The sequence below is a fragment of the Nematostella vectensis genome, chromosome 4 (assembly GCF_932526225.1).
Source record: "Nematostella vectensis chromosome 4, jaNemVect1.1, whole genome shotgun sequence".
Classification (NCBI taxonomy): domain Eukaryota; kingdom Metazoa; phylum Cnidaria; class Anthozoa; order Actiniaria; family Edwardsiidae; genus Nematostella; species Nematostella vectensis.
In genome coordinates this window covers 4,299,811-4,314,483 of record NC_064037.1, presented here as the reverse complement: position 1 = coordinate 4,314,483, position 14,673 = coordinate 4,299,811, and the positions used below count along the sequence as shown (strand labels likewise).

At 39.7% G+C, this 14,673-nt stretch overlaps 1 protein-coding gene and 1 long non-coding RNA gene across 7 annotated transcripts in view; one reads left to right on the top strand and one right to left on the bottom strand.

Moving 5' to 3' along the window:
* Positions 1-69: 69 nt before the first annotated feature.
* LOC125561786 lies at positions 70-13,130 on the top strand. Its single transcript, XR_007307497.1, has 3 exons — positions 70-2,077; positions 2,552-2,600; positions 12,977-13,130. It is a non-coding gene; the product is annotated as an uncharacterized LOC125561786 (long non-coding RNA).
* The window catches only part of LOC5513118 (myelin transcription factor 1), a 35,743-nt gene continuing 27,283 nt past the window's right edge, over positions 6,214-14,673 (bottom strand). For all 6 annotated transcript variants that reach the window (XM_048726177.1, XM_048726179.1, XM_048726176.1 and 3 more), the window contains 12 exons: positions 13,034-13,837; positions 12,423-12,513; positions 11,781-11,848; positions 11,628-11,658; positions 11,405-11,467; positions 11,217-11,273; positions 10,686-10,748; positions 10,393-10,445; positions 10,243-10,276; positions 9,820-9,882; positions 9,412-9,557; positions 6,214-8,542 (listed from right to left, as the gene is read on the bottom strand). In XM_048726177.1, coding sequence (XP_048582134.1) covers positions 8,163-8,542; positions 9,412-9,557; positions 9,820-9,882; positions 10,243-10,276; positions 10,393-10,445; positions 10,686-10,748; positions 11,217-11,273; positions 11,405-11,467; positions 11,628-11,658; positions 11,781-11,848; positions 12,423-12,513; positions 13,034-13,837 — 1,853 coding nt within the window. In that variant the 3' untranslated portion in view covers positions 6,214-8,162. The remainder of the gene's footprint in view (positions 8,543-9,411; positions 9,558-9,819; positions 9,883-10,242; positions 10,277-10,392; positions 10,446-10,685; positions 10,749-11,216; positions 11,274-11,404; positions 11,468-11,627; positions 11,659-11,780; positions 11,849-12,422; positions 12,514-13,033; positions 13,838-14,673) is intronic.

The window sequence follows — 14,673 nt, the reverse complement described above, 5'->3', positions numbered from 1 at the left end:
AATAACACAACTCGAAAAATTCATCCATTAGAATCAAAACGAGTAATGTTCTTAACGTAGAAATTCACCATAGATGCTTTGAATGCGAGAAAAATTCAGTTCGCTCAAGAGTGTTTACGGAACAGAAATTTCGCGGTGAAGAAAAAACGAACGCACCAGAAGTGCGAATTTGTTTTATTCCCTAGCTATTAAAACGGAGTTATCAGCAGAATCCAATATCCAAGTCCCCTACTTTGTATTTTCTCAAGATTTGTATCTGGGGTAATCAGGTATCCATATAATAATGATCAAATTTGCTCATTTTTTTCTGGCCTCTAGTTATTGGTTTTTCGAATTTTGCTTCCGATGGGTTAGTTTAGCGGTCTGTTGAGTCGATCCAATATTCTGTGCGAAATTAGAGAATGTCCTCACCACGTTATTAAAATAATTTGAATTTAGGTACAAGAGATGCCGATCTAACTACTTAAAATAACTACGATCGTAATGCGTAAGGACCACGGCTCTGCGCACTCTATGACGTAAATATCGGCGCTGCTGTTGGAGTGATTCTAGTAACAGCAAAACAGACAGCAAAATAAACGTAAATCGGACTCTCTCTGATTATTATTGCGCACTTGAGCACAACATTGGCCTATTAAAAGAGGACCATAAATTGTGGTGTACCCAAGGTTTAAAGCCCGGGCCACTTAAATTAACGGTCTCTTTGAAGAATTTTTAGCTATTATGGAACTAAACGTTTCCAAAAAGACAGCAAAATGAAATGTTGCCAAATCTGGCGAACCACTGGTTCTGTCTCAGGGCTTGTCATGACAAGCGCACCCAAACTTCGGATTTCTCTGATCCATTTTTACTTGGATGGAAATAATTTCCATAGACATCAAAATTCTACTAAGCACAGGATGAGAGACACAAGTGATGATTACGTTTTAAAGGCTGAAGTATAGATTGTTTACGGATAGCTTTGGGGTTTCCGGGTGATGCACTTTACGGAATTAGCGAAAATGACTAAAAGGGAAAGTGTCTCTCTTAAAATGACTTGACTTTCCCTTCGCGGGTGCATTTTTGTACATTCACCAATTGGCTACACCGGGGGAATTCAATACTTACGATTACTCTCTCGAGATGTCATCTGGGAGGTATAAACAAGACTGTACGCTAGACATGGCTGTCACTTTTGTCATCCTTTGCATCCTTTTCACATCCTTTTCTGCCAGTAACATTAATTTTGAATAATACGAAAACAAGAAAACACCAAACGATTGTAGTACACAGAAGAAAATATTTGATGTGCGCTAAATGAACGCGTGCAGGTGTCTTTAAGGTGATTTAACGTGGAAGTGTCAGGGGAGGGAGAAATACTGATAAAGAGAGAAAGAAGATGAAAAACAGAGGGAAGGAGGAAGTATTCAAAGAGGGTGTGGAGGGACAGTGAAATAATAAGGGTGGAGGAGGGAGAAATAATAAAGGATGGGGGGAGAGAAAAAGAAGAAATAATAAGGGAGGGGATAGAAGGGAAACATAATTAGGGGTGGAGGGGGAGTCGGGAGAAATAATGATGGTTGAATGGGAAGGACGCTTCTCCTATAGTGCGGCTTCGTGTTTAACTGGGCCTCGATTTTGTATTCGATAATATGATTAACGCTAGTTATAATGCCCCCCCCTTTCCCCTCCCTCGACCCTAAGACTTTGTTGCATCAACAGTGCTGGAACAACGTCTCGCCAGCAGTTTGCACGGGGCTTTAGCATTTACCTTATTAGGTGGTGTGATCCAGCCCCCTTGGATTTGATCCTGAAACTTATTACGTGCAAAGCATTTTCACGTGCTGCCTTTGAAATGCAAATTAAAGGCTTTTGTTTTCCTGCGGTTATTATTTGTACGATAGGCCCAGCAGTTAACTATGATTGGATGATTATAATTTGAATGACAGACAAACTTGCACATGGCTAGCAAGTAGTCACACTCGTAGAATGGAGAGCCGAACTCTCGACTTTTGCTCTTTAAGTTTATTCTATAAAACATTTACCTGGCATTTACCTGAACTACATTGCGTTCCGAAGGTCCAAGCTTGCTCAAAAGGTAAAATTATGTAATTCTTATAAACTGAAAAATCCCGTAAATCGAGCATTTCAAAAAAGTTGCCATTTTCATCTCCAATGAGGTTTCATTCATCAGGTTAGCTCTTGATAAACAATACCTCATAGCTGAATGAAATTATCCTGTTATTATCTTAGACTACGAGCCATGTGAAAATATATCTAAATGGTTTATATGTGAAAGTATATCTAAATGGTATTTTAAGCAACAATAAACAGCAAAATGCCTTCCAAAACGTAATTATTTGTGAAGGTTTTCTCTCGGAAATTGATTTGCAAACAAAACAAAAATTGTCAAAAGAAATTATCAGTTCTTCTCTTGAATGCTTTGGAATGGGAAAATAAGTTCGGACAAACAAAAAGTTTCGGAAATTGTCCAGTATTTTAGAGTTTCACTAGTATCATAGTATCACTATTAGAAGTCAATGAAGTTATTTGCTTATTTTTTTGTCCACAGATGATCATCAATAAAGGAGATCAAGGGGAAGAAGAATCGTCAACTAACAGTGAGTTCTTTTTCAGAGACCAGCTCTACAAAAAAAATTTGGTAGAGCTGTTTGGTTATTGCCTATCTTTATTTTTGATTTTTTCAGAACATGCATTAATCCTATAGAAAATATAAATGAAATATAAAAATTGAAAAAAAACTAAAACTAGTCAAGCAGACTTGTTAGACCTAAAAGTTTTTTTTTTAACTTGGGCTATACTTAGGCAAAGGGCGTGGCAGTATTCCTACTCAAAAGAAAATGCTAAAAGGACAAGAAGAGATCTTTTTGATTGCTCCAAGACCTTTTTGGCGATCTCTTTGGTTATATTTTTCCAAGACCTTTATTAGCGGACTTTAGAAGCACACTAGCATACACACATTGGCACCAGTCGGGCCAAGACGGGTCGCTAGCACAGTCTATTACCCGTGCAGTTCGGCAACCATGGACAGCTGTTTCGTCCTTATTAGGACTCGTCAGCATGGCATAGCCGGTTTGCCTAAGTTAAACTTCATCGGCAAAAAAACTGCAGGGCGACTTCGACTCGAACGAAGTGCTTTAAACCACAGCTCAGATCCATGTGGGATCTAGAGCTGCGACCGGGCTAGCGTGATGCCAATTGTGCGGATTACGCATGCGACCTTTGCTAGTCTTTTTTTTTCGATGAAGTTTAACTGAGGCAAACCGGCTATGCCATGCTGACGAGTCCTAATAAGGACGAAACAGCTGTCCATGGTTGCCGAACTGCACGGGTAATAGACTGTGCTAGCGTCCCGTCTTGGCCCGACTGGTGCCAATGTGTGTATGTAAAGTCCCCTTTATTAGCGATCTTTAAGGTTGCTCCAAGATCATTCTTCTTGGGTCATCTTTTTGGTTGCTCGAAAAGCTTTTTTGCCTATTTTTTTTGGTTGCCATAAGACCTTTTTGGCTATCTTTTTGGTTGCTCCAAGACCTTTTTTGGCCATCTTTTTGGTTGCTCGAAAAGCTTTTGTGGCTATCTTTTTGGTTACCACAAGACCTTTTTGGCTATCTTTTTTGTTGCTCCAAGACCTTTTTGGCCATCTTTTTGGTTGCTCCAAGACCAGTTTGGTCATCTTTTTGTATTGGTCTCATAGTCTCTTTGGCGAACATTTCGAAAGTCTATTTTGAAAGGCTCCCAAAACAACGATGTTTTTCATGTTGCTTTTTGCAAAATTCGAATTCGTTAAGTGGTCTATTTCAAACATTTGGTTTTTAATTATATGCAAAACCGTTAATCACTTTTTTAGGGAAGGGAAATAAACTTCAATGTCGTCAATGTGATTATTTTTTTTTCGTTTGGTTTACCCGGCCAAGACTCGATTTTGAACAAAATTGAGGCTTTACTTTGGTGAGACTGGTGATATTATTGGGTTCCAGCAAAGGTTTACCTCGACCAAGACAACACGAAACCTCAGTGGTGTGTGAGAGCAAAATATGAAATCGACCGAATTTGCAATAAACTCGACCCATGTTGTAATAAACTTGACTTATTTTGTAATAAACCCGACCCATTTTGTAATAGCATCGACCCATGTTGTAATAAACTCGACCCATGTTGTAATAAACTCGACCCATGTTGTAATAAACTCGACCCATGTTTTAATAAACTTGACTTATTTTGTAAAAAACTCGACCCATGTTGTAATAAACTCGACCCATGTTGTAATATAATCGACCCATGTTGTAATATAATCGACCCATGTTGTAATATAATCGACCCATGTTGTAATAAACTCGACCGAATTTGCAATAAACTTCACCCATGTTATAATAAACTTGACTTATTTTGTAATAAACTCGACCCATTTTGTAATAAACGCGACCCGTTTTGTAATAAACTCTACCCGTTTTGTAATAAACTCGACTCGTGTTGTAATAACTTAGCCAGTTTTGTAATAAACACGACCCATTTTGTAATAAACTCGAACCAATTTGTAATAGACTCGACCCAATTTGTAATAGACTCGACCCAATTTGTAATAGACTCGACCCGTTTTGTAATAGACTCGACCCGTTTTGTAATTAACTCGACCCGTTTTGTAATTAACTCGACCCGTTTTGTAATTAACTTGACCCGTTTTGTAATTAACTCGACTCTTGTTGTAATTAACTCGACTCTTGTTGTTATAAACTCGACTCTTGTTGTAATTAACTCGACTCTTGTTGTTATAAACTCGTCTCTTGTTGTTATAAACTCGTCTCTTCTTGTTATAAACTCGACTCGTGTTGTAATAAACTCGACCCAACTCGTTTTGTAATAAACTCGACCCAACTCGTTTTGTAATAAACTCGACTCGTGTTGTAATAAAATCGACCCATGTTGTAATAAAACCGACCAATGCTGTAATAAACTCGAACTATTTTGTAATAGACTCGACTCGTGTTGTAATAACCCGACCCATGTTGTAATAAACCCGACCCATGTTGTAATAAACCCGACCCATGTTGTAATAAAATCGACCCATGTTGTAATAAACTCGACCCATGTTGTAATAAACTCGAACCATTTTGTAATAGACTCGACCCAATTTGTAATAAACTCGACCCATTTTGTAATAAACGCGACCCGTTTTGTAATAAACTCGACCCAATTTGTAATAAACTCGACCCAATTTGTAATAAACTCGACCCAATTTGTAATATACTCGACCCAATTTATAATAAACTCGACACAATTTGTAATAGACTCGACCCAATTTGTAATAGACTCGACCCAATTTGTAATAGACTCGACCCAATTTGTAATAGACTCGACCCAATTTGTAATAGACTCGACCCATTTTGTAATAAACTCGACCCATTTTGTAATAAACTCGACCCAATTTGTAATAGACTCGACCCAATTTGTAATAGACTCGACCCAATTTGTAATAGACTCGACCCAATTTGTAATAGACTCGACCCAATTTGTAATAGACTCGACCCAATTTGTGATGTCTTCATCGCTCTCCATCTCAGAAAATTACAAGCGTTATGCAAACTAAAGGCTGCAAGAAATCGCATTCAAACGCTCCTTTTGTAAAGGAAATTGCTTGCTTATTGCATGACTGTTATTTCCTACAAATAAAGAGCAATTTAAGACTACCCCTATTATAGAGAGTTATATATGACATTCACATGTCATAAACTGGCCGCGAAGGGAATACTCTTCTTTGTTTTTGGTACAATTAAGGTACCAAGGCCTTTGTTTTCAAGGATAAAATAGTTTTCGTGACTATTTAGCACATACCGATGTGGTTGATTGTTAATAGTTTTCCTTTTCGATTGTCTTAGAAATTGCAGTAGAAATAACTTTTCGATATATACGCTAATGGAGTTTGAATCCTCCACATCACTCAATCAAGGTTCAATTTCAAAGATTAAGATTCTGAAAAACATTTTTGCGTGGAAACCTTTGTCAATCTGTAAGTCGGTTAGTAATCTCGAGCCTCCGGCAATAGGCTTATACATCCCTCGGCCTGCGGCCTCGGGATGTATATCGCTTATTGCCTCGGCTCTCGGTAATTAACTCTTACGTAGAGGGGATAAAGAGAAGGGTAGAATAGTAGGTAGCAGATTAAGAGGAATTTAAGGAAAAAACACTGTTGTCACGGTTTCAACGAAAGACAAACAATAGCTTGTATAATATTTTTATTCCATTTGTTTGTACAATTAATTTAACGGAATAAAGATTTATTTGACCATGCCAACGTAGGTAAGATCTAGTAAATTTTTGTAGTCCTGGATATCCACTTCAAGGAAATCGTTTACTACAATATCATTATTATAATTATTTTTTATCATTGTTATATTGCTCGTGGGACATTATAATGTTAATATATAATTGAACTAATATTTCTGGCTATAATTTAGAAAAAATAATCTTTCAGATCACGAATTTAAGACGTGTTTTCTACAATTAAATATGTATATCCTCTGATAAATATGACTTTTATCTTTTACTATGATTACTAGAAATAAATCCGATTTAAAAGAACTACAATAAAATAAAAACGTGTCAGGAACTTAAATCAACATTTAAATCAACGCTTGAAAAACGATGCAAAGCGTTAAACGCGTTAACATTGTCGGCGAAGCTTCCGCAACGGCGAGCCAAATTGGGGGAAACACTGAATTTAGCGGGAAAATATATTTTAGGTTTGATTAAGGCAATGATTTTATAAAACAGCAAACAAAAGCCTGAGCAAAATAAATGTTAAAAATTCTTAATATTTTGAAAGCAAACATATCAAATATGATACACGCTTTTTACTGGATAAACCCTTGGGGCTTGTTATGGTATTTTGTAAACGAACCAAAAGATTCTGAGTGATATTTGAACATACACTATACACCAAAAACTGGAATTCGACTCTGCCACACACTAGATACAATAAAAAGACGTTTTCGTTTTCGCATACACTAGATACAATAAAGAGACGTTTTCGCTTTCTCATAAGAAGTTCAGTGTCACTTGGAGCCGGCTAATACAGAAATTAGAAAAAAAATAAGGACGTTGAACCTGTGGCATAACTACATGCAAGCCCCAAGGGTTTATTTTTACTGGATAAACCCTTGGGGCTTGGTATGCTATTTTGTAAACGAACCAAAAGATCCTGAGTGATATTTGAACATACACTATACACCAAAAACTGGAATTCGACTCTGCCACACACTAGATACAATAAAAAAGACGTTTTCGTTTTCGCATACACTAGATACAATAAAGAGACGTTTTCGTTTTCGCATACACTAGATACAATAAAGAGACGTTTTCGCTTTCTCATAAGAAGTTCAGTGTCACTTGAAGCCGACTAATACAGAAATTAGAAAAAATAAGGACGTTGAAGCTGTGGCATAACTACATGCAAGCAATTCGCTGAAAAAAAAAAAAAACCCAGGTATTTAGTGCTAGTAAGTTAATTGTACTTAGGTTCATGGTTCCTGTTTCTATATATGTTTTTATATAGCTTTCTCTATAATTGAAGTCAATGAAACTTCGACGTTTGATAGATATTTGAAATAAAAAGTGAAATAAAAATAAAGCATTTCTTTTAAACAATTGCTTCTCTCCGGTGGGATAATACAGTACTTACGAACTGCAAACCATCAGAAATACCTAATAGAAAAATAATATAAACTAACTAAAACTAAGCTTATAATAGCGACAAGATGATGTTATCTTGAGGGTATCTAATACACAACATAAGTTCGATGGTCTTTTGGCTCCACGAGCTAGTAACTGAATGTGAAAGCCGAAACATTCTACAAGCTCAACTACATTAAGGTATGCCATTTGGATCATTATTTTAGGCATCAATAATACCAGTTTTGGAATTTGGCGTCCCATTGCAGTTATTACTAGGGCTACCTTCGGGAATACTATATTTAATTATTGCTTTTCAACTGTGACGTTTACGGAAACCGCGGATATAGCTTTGGATTAAGTAATTTATAATACTTGCGATCTTTAGCGATCTCTGCTAGGACCGGCGAATATAAAATTTTATGAACAACGAACCTTGGCAGTGCTACAATATTTCACAGCAAGCCGAAGTCGATAAAGCGGTGATTACAGCGGGATTATAGCGCAAAGTCCGCTACAGCCTCCTTCACCTCGCTAATGAGTCGGCGATTGCCCTCGGGGTTACTCATTATCATGGTCTCGAGCTGCTCCACGTACTCGTCCACGTTATCGAAGTTCAGCTTGACGCTGATGTCCGGGATCTCGATGTGGGACAGACTAGCGATGAACCTAGTCTGGAGCATGGCGAGTTTGGTGGCCAGGACGCCGTTGCTGTGTCGATCCTTTGCGTTGTCTTCCTTGTACGAAGCCAGTCTGTTCTCCAGCCGCTCGACCTCGTCTTCGAGCTCCTCGTTGACCCGTTCCGACTCCTCGATGGACGAGCGCAGAGTGTTGATCTCACGGTCTAGCTCCTTTACCGCCTCGAACTCTTGTTTACCTGCGGGTAAATTTAATGTTTTTAAAGAAGTTTTTAGGTGCGCTTTTGTAGGTGCACTTCGTGGTTGTCATTTCTACATTTTTTTATTTAGTTTGATTAAATATTTGTGCTTTGTGGTGATTGTGAGATAATAATGCCATGCTCGTGAAATAGTTTGAAATGGTCGCTAAAAAATCATTCTTTAGACGTGAGACGATCGTGCAGGCTAGCCGGCCGTGTACATTCGTGAACCATTCGTTTTTGCGGTGGTCTAATTGTCCTGAACAACGTCTGGCAATCGTGAAGGATCGCGTAATGGTTGTGAGTCGATCGTGTCATGATCGATGGATGTAATTTAGATGTGTTCTTGTCCAGTGCACTAATTTTTAGATGTCCGAATTTTAACTAACAACTTGAAGGCGTGCGAGAAGACACGCTGTAAGAAAAATTCAAATATCAGACAAGAAGAAAAAGATGTGATAATAAAATGAAATCAAGAGTGTCATTTTGATCACAGCAAACATAAGATTTACGACGGCAGAGAGGCTACAACGCACGTCAGATATCTCAGCTTGCTAAAAGAAAGAGATAGAAGCGCCCGGAGAAATCTGACTTGTGTGCCGTCGCCGACTCTCCGCCGTGGTAAATCATGAGTTCGCCAATGAAAATGATAATGAGATGATTATACTGATGACCAAGGTTTTGACAAGGCTGATGAAAAAAATGATGACGTTAAATTTGCTTTTTTTGAAATTTGATTTTTTTTAAATGATGAAAATAACTAAAGAAAGTGATGCTTCTAAAGCGGATGTCACGATCTGTCATCGTCACAATTATCATCATCATGGTCACTATGGTCATCAATATGAAAAATGTCATCATCACCATACCCCGTCCTGATCTAAGTTTGACGATCTTCTCTCTCTCCTCAGAGGTTCGGGCGTGCGCTTGCGCCTGCGCGAACAGTTTACTCTCTGCTTCCTGGCGCATCAAGATTTTCTTCTCGGTAGGTGACACCAACGGACACCCGGACAAGCTACGGACAGAAGAAATACACGTTCACTACGGGTCTTTTGATACCTGCATTAGTCAGCTATCGTCTGAGTGCTATGTGGCACCTATTAGCTTGACAAACCATGCATTAACTCTTACAAAAGCAATTGTCGTGGACAAACTAGGGACGAAAAGAATGAATCCTTGGAAAACAACACAAAGCAGCACAAAGAATATCTTACGAGCTCGAGGGAGACTCTATTAGGAGGTTTTTTTTTTTGGGGGGGGGGGGGATGGGGTCTTACCTTCTATGGGAAGTGAACTGTCCACTTGAGTGACCAGAGCCGTCGCACCCTGGAGTAGGACACCTGGAGAGAAAAAGGACTTTAGCACGACTCGATTACAGTTGCTATTGAATCATATAGCATCTACAATTTAATGAAGGGATCAAAGGCATTCGATTACAAATGTTGTTGTATCGTACAGCATTTTAGAATTTATTCAGAGCGGAAGAAATCAAAGCTTACAATGGTTCTGTTAATGTTGGTCCAAGTATAGACCACCAAGGTACGCCATTCAAAATCAGATAGTTTTGTATCGTACAGCGTCTAGAATTTATTAAGAGAGGAAGGAAACCAAGCTATTAATGGTTCTGCTGATGGTGGCCCAAGTATAGACTGTACCAAGGTACACAATGAAGACTCTTATCAAATTTATCCCCTACTTACGTTGGTCCAACTTTTTCTGACGCTGGTTTCCCGGCTACAAATGAAACAGATAAATCTTGGTTATTTCATTTTGGCATCAAGGTGAAATAGTAAACTTGCAACAAAATCAGTAAGACCTCAAGTTAACAGTGGATCACGACGACAACTTACTCGGATCCGTGCCTGCAGCAGCGAGTTTAGGGGCCAGCGGACATCCTGAAAGGCTATTCAACAAACGCAAATAATAGTAAGGAATAATAAAAATAATAATAAATTGGAGTAGGTAATCACTCTCATCGCAGCTAGATGCTGAACTGAAACTGAGTTGAAGGCATGGGAAAGCGCCTCAGACAGCCGCCATACAACTCATGTCTGACCACGGATCACAGCTAACATCGAAAATGTTGCTTTTGTGGAGGGAGGAAAACCGGGGGGATAAAAACCCTCGATCATGAAACACGTACCTTCTATGTGACGAGTACTTTCCCGTGATGTGACCAGATCCATCGCACCCGATTGTGGGACACCTGGATAACAGGATGACAAAACTACATCAGCATGTTGCCAATACTTTGAATCAAATCACCGCAAAACTACTGTAATATTGCCCGCTATTTTTCGCAATAGTACCACTGTAATGACGTCATAGCAAAGCAAAAGACACTATGAAGAGGTAGAAACCTCGAAACGTCTGAGTTCGATCTGGTTTTAGAGCCTTAACCCATTTACTAAAATCACATCTGCCAAGCACTGCCAGCCACCAGTAACTTCTCGTCGAATGTATTCTTATCAGGTTTCATAGCACAGTTTGTCTAAAGTCAGAGCACTAGTAAAATGACGTCATAGTACGCTATTCCGGTGTCAAAGCACCGCTATAATGACGTCATGGTAGCCTTATCATACCGTCAGTTATACTTTATGACGTCATAGTACAGCTATGCGAACGTCATAGTCCAAAAGATAACGTCACAGTACCGTTGTACAAGTATACTTACTTGACTTCCTGGCTCTCTTGCTGAGAGAGTTTTGCTGCAAGCGGACAACCAGATAAACTGAACAAACAAGAGTGAACACAAATCAATTAGTGGAGTGGGATTTTTTGATGGTCTGTGTGTAAAACAGATATCGCTAAAATATCGTGTAACTACTGATGAATGAAAGGTTTTATGGGCGTGGGAATTACCTTCTGTGTGATGCATACTGGCCGGACACGTGGCCTGTCCCGTCACATCCAGGAGTGGGACACCTATTAAAACAAAACGTTTAAGCGTTCAGTGCATAGCTAGCGAGATTAAAGATTGTGCATATTTGCAGCAAATGTTAGTTATACATAGGAGAAAAACGATAGATTGAATTTAGCAGATGATGAGTTCATTTAGAAAACTTGAAAACATAAGTCTACTAACGTTAGCAATTCTTTGACTCTTCCATCGGTCCCTACCAAGAAAAGAAATCACAAAATGATCAGAAACCAGAAAAACGAGTGACACTGTCACCTAGGCGTATTTATGAGTAAAAGGATAAAAAGGAAGATGAAAGATATCAAATGGTAAGCTCACCTATCTCATTTCTTGTTGGGTTCTTGGAGGTCGGCACCAACTTCATCGCTCTTGGACAGCCCGAGAGTCTGAGAGAGAGAAACAACATATTGTAGAGTTAAGATAAGTTGATGACATGACAATGACCATACCCATTTTCACATTATCATTACCATCACTGTTATTATCGTCATAATCTTCTTACCACTATAGTCATCATCATTATTATCATCACCGTCATCATTATCATCACCGTCATCGTCAATAACTTCATCATCATCGTCGTCGTCGTCGTCGTCATCATCATTATTATAGTCATTATCATCATCATCATCATTATTATCGTCATCATCATCATCATTATTATCGTCATTACCATCAACACTACTATTTCCTCGCTACGCACACTACCATCGCCTAACTATCAACACGGCCTAATTTTCGTCGTCGAAATCTTCGTGGTTTCAAATCAACATCAACTACAACAGCATCATCACTACCTCGTCGTCGCTGTCGCCAATACTGTCGTCATATTCATCATCACCACCATCTCTATAACCATAATCACACTCTACTATTGTGACGACGATAACCATCGCTGTCCTCATAAACACCACTAGAATAATCTACTAAACATGCACGCTACGCAAATCGGATGACTACCTCCGGTGGGATGCAAATCTGCCGTTCACGTGACCTGTCCCATCACAGTCCGGAGTAGGACAGCCTGTCAGAACCTTGCCTATGGACCCATCTGATGATCCAAACAGAGAATAAGTCATCCTTATACTTTAGCTCGTTAAATAGCACCGAAAACATGTGTTTGCTCCAAAGCAAATAATATCCAATGTCTGTTTCCTGTCCAAAAATAATCCCAACGTGTCCTTGAGGAAGCCATTCTCCAATTGACGGCAAAAAGTGAAAGATATTATTCTAAAAACGTTTTTCCTTCCTTTTTAAAGAGTCATCACCTTCATCACCTTCAAAAAAAAATATATCACCAAACAAAATAGATATAAAAAGGTAGCCAAAACGATTTAATTAGCTAAAAATTATGCCTTGTATTGTGCTCATTTGATACTAATAAGTTCGTAGATCCATCTCGCGTTACAATACTGTTTTGTTTTTGAATATTCAAAACTCTCACCATTAAAATAATACAAATTTCCCTGCCTTAGTTGACACTTTAAAGATAGAAAGGGCTCTTTTTATTGTAGGATAAATTGAAGTTCACCGTGATTCAGCCAGCTGGATCGACCAACAAAAGTACTTACCAGAGTCCTCGTGCCAGGTATCTTCAAGTCTTCTGTCTTCCTCCTCGCCACTCACACTACTGCTGTCCGACTCATTGTCAGGTGCTTCCTTCGCCACCTCAAGGCTCCGCCCGACCCTCAACGACTCCACAATCCGATCCAGGCGCCCTGTACCCCGCATCAACCCCTCCCCACCCCTCCCTGGGAGATGCACCGCAGAAGTGCTGGGCGGTGTCAGTGGAGAATTTAAAGATGACGTCTTGCTGGGCCCAGCTACAGGCCTCGGCAAGGCGTTACGATCTGGACTTGTGTGGCCCACCCGCGATTCACAATCGTGAGTTTGCTTTGGCGAAGTCGGCGTCAGCCCTAAAGACTCAATGACATAACTCTGTGAAGACGACAAGTGACCTGGTGACGGAAGAGTCCTGGTAGGGAAGGCAGGGGACCTCGTTTCCGCTTCCGGTGGCGTCACTCGCAGGATGGGTGTGTGTTGTGATGATGTCATTGTACCGCTAATGACGGCATTAGCTACGGCGACGGCTGCAGTGGCGGTGATAACACTCGGCATTGAAGAGGAACTGGCCGGAGGGATGGGCACCGGGTTGATCACCGGGATCTTGAGCTTGGTCTTGACTGCCGTGCCGCGCGGGAAGGGAAAGCGTGTGGGAGTGTCTGTAGACTCTAGGCGGGGTAGAGAGGGGGGCTTGGCAGAGGTGTCTGGGTCGGATGCGGAGCTTGACCCAGAGGAGATGGCGGAGTCTGGAGAGGTGGGGCTTGGATGAGGGGAGGTCTTCTGGTCAACAACTACGTACTTTGGTGGGCGGCCTGTGTGTTGTGAAAATATAAAGTGAAGTCTCCGCTATTGTTGAAAAGAGGGAGGGTGAGTAGACAAACATCCCGCTCTAATAATTTTTTTAGAAGATGTGGTCATTTGAAGTCTAGGTTGTGATTATTTGAAATATTTAACACACATTTTCCCACCAGTGTTCTTTTAGAATAAGTAGTGCTACTACCTGGGTTATTAGCCGCAATCTTGATGAATTGCCACGTGGTAAATTATCAGAACAGAAAGTTGGACTACTCCCCTCCCTCTCAGAAACAGAGACTTTACACCCCCTTTCAAAGGAGTGAACTCCACGCCGTGGCATACACCCCCTATCAAAGGAGTGAACTCCACGCCGTGGCATTAGCATTTATCAACAAAGACGGCTTTAGAGCAATGCCCGAACTCAATTATGTAGTACCAAATACTCAAAAGTCTATTTCGCAAGAAAGAATAAACATTTCGCTCTGCCAACTCGACTGAACCAAGTAATGTCTATGACTGATTAGGGGCCAAGTAGGAAAACTAGTCGCCTAAATCAAACCCTCAAATAGTGGTGTTTTACCCATCCCTGTGTTCATATTAGGCGAAGGTTTGGGCAAGTCTTGGAAATGTAAAAATCCTCTGGTTTGCTATTTACTACAAATGATCGACCTGATGCTTTACATATTATAAGTTCTTAGATGACGTTTAGTCAATAAAGTTCATGTTCGGGTCTTTCTAGAAGATTCTTAAAACATTTGAATTTGTCTAATTAATTGCAAGATATTTTAACTCTGCGATTAAAGAAAGCTATGAAACACAGAAGTGCGTCCTACGATTTTGCTCTTGTTTTCAG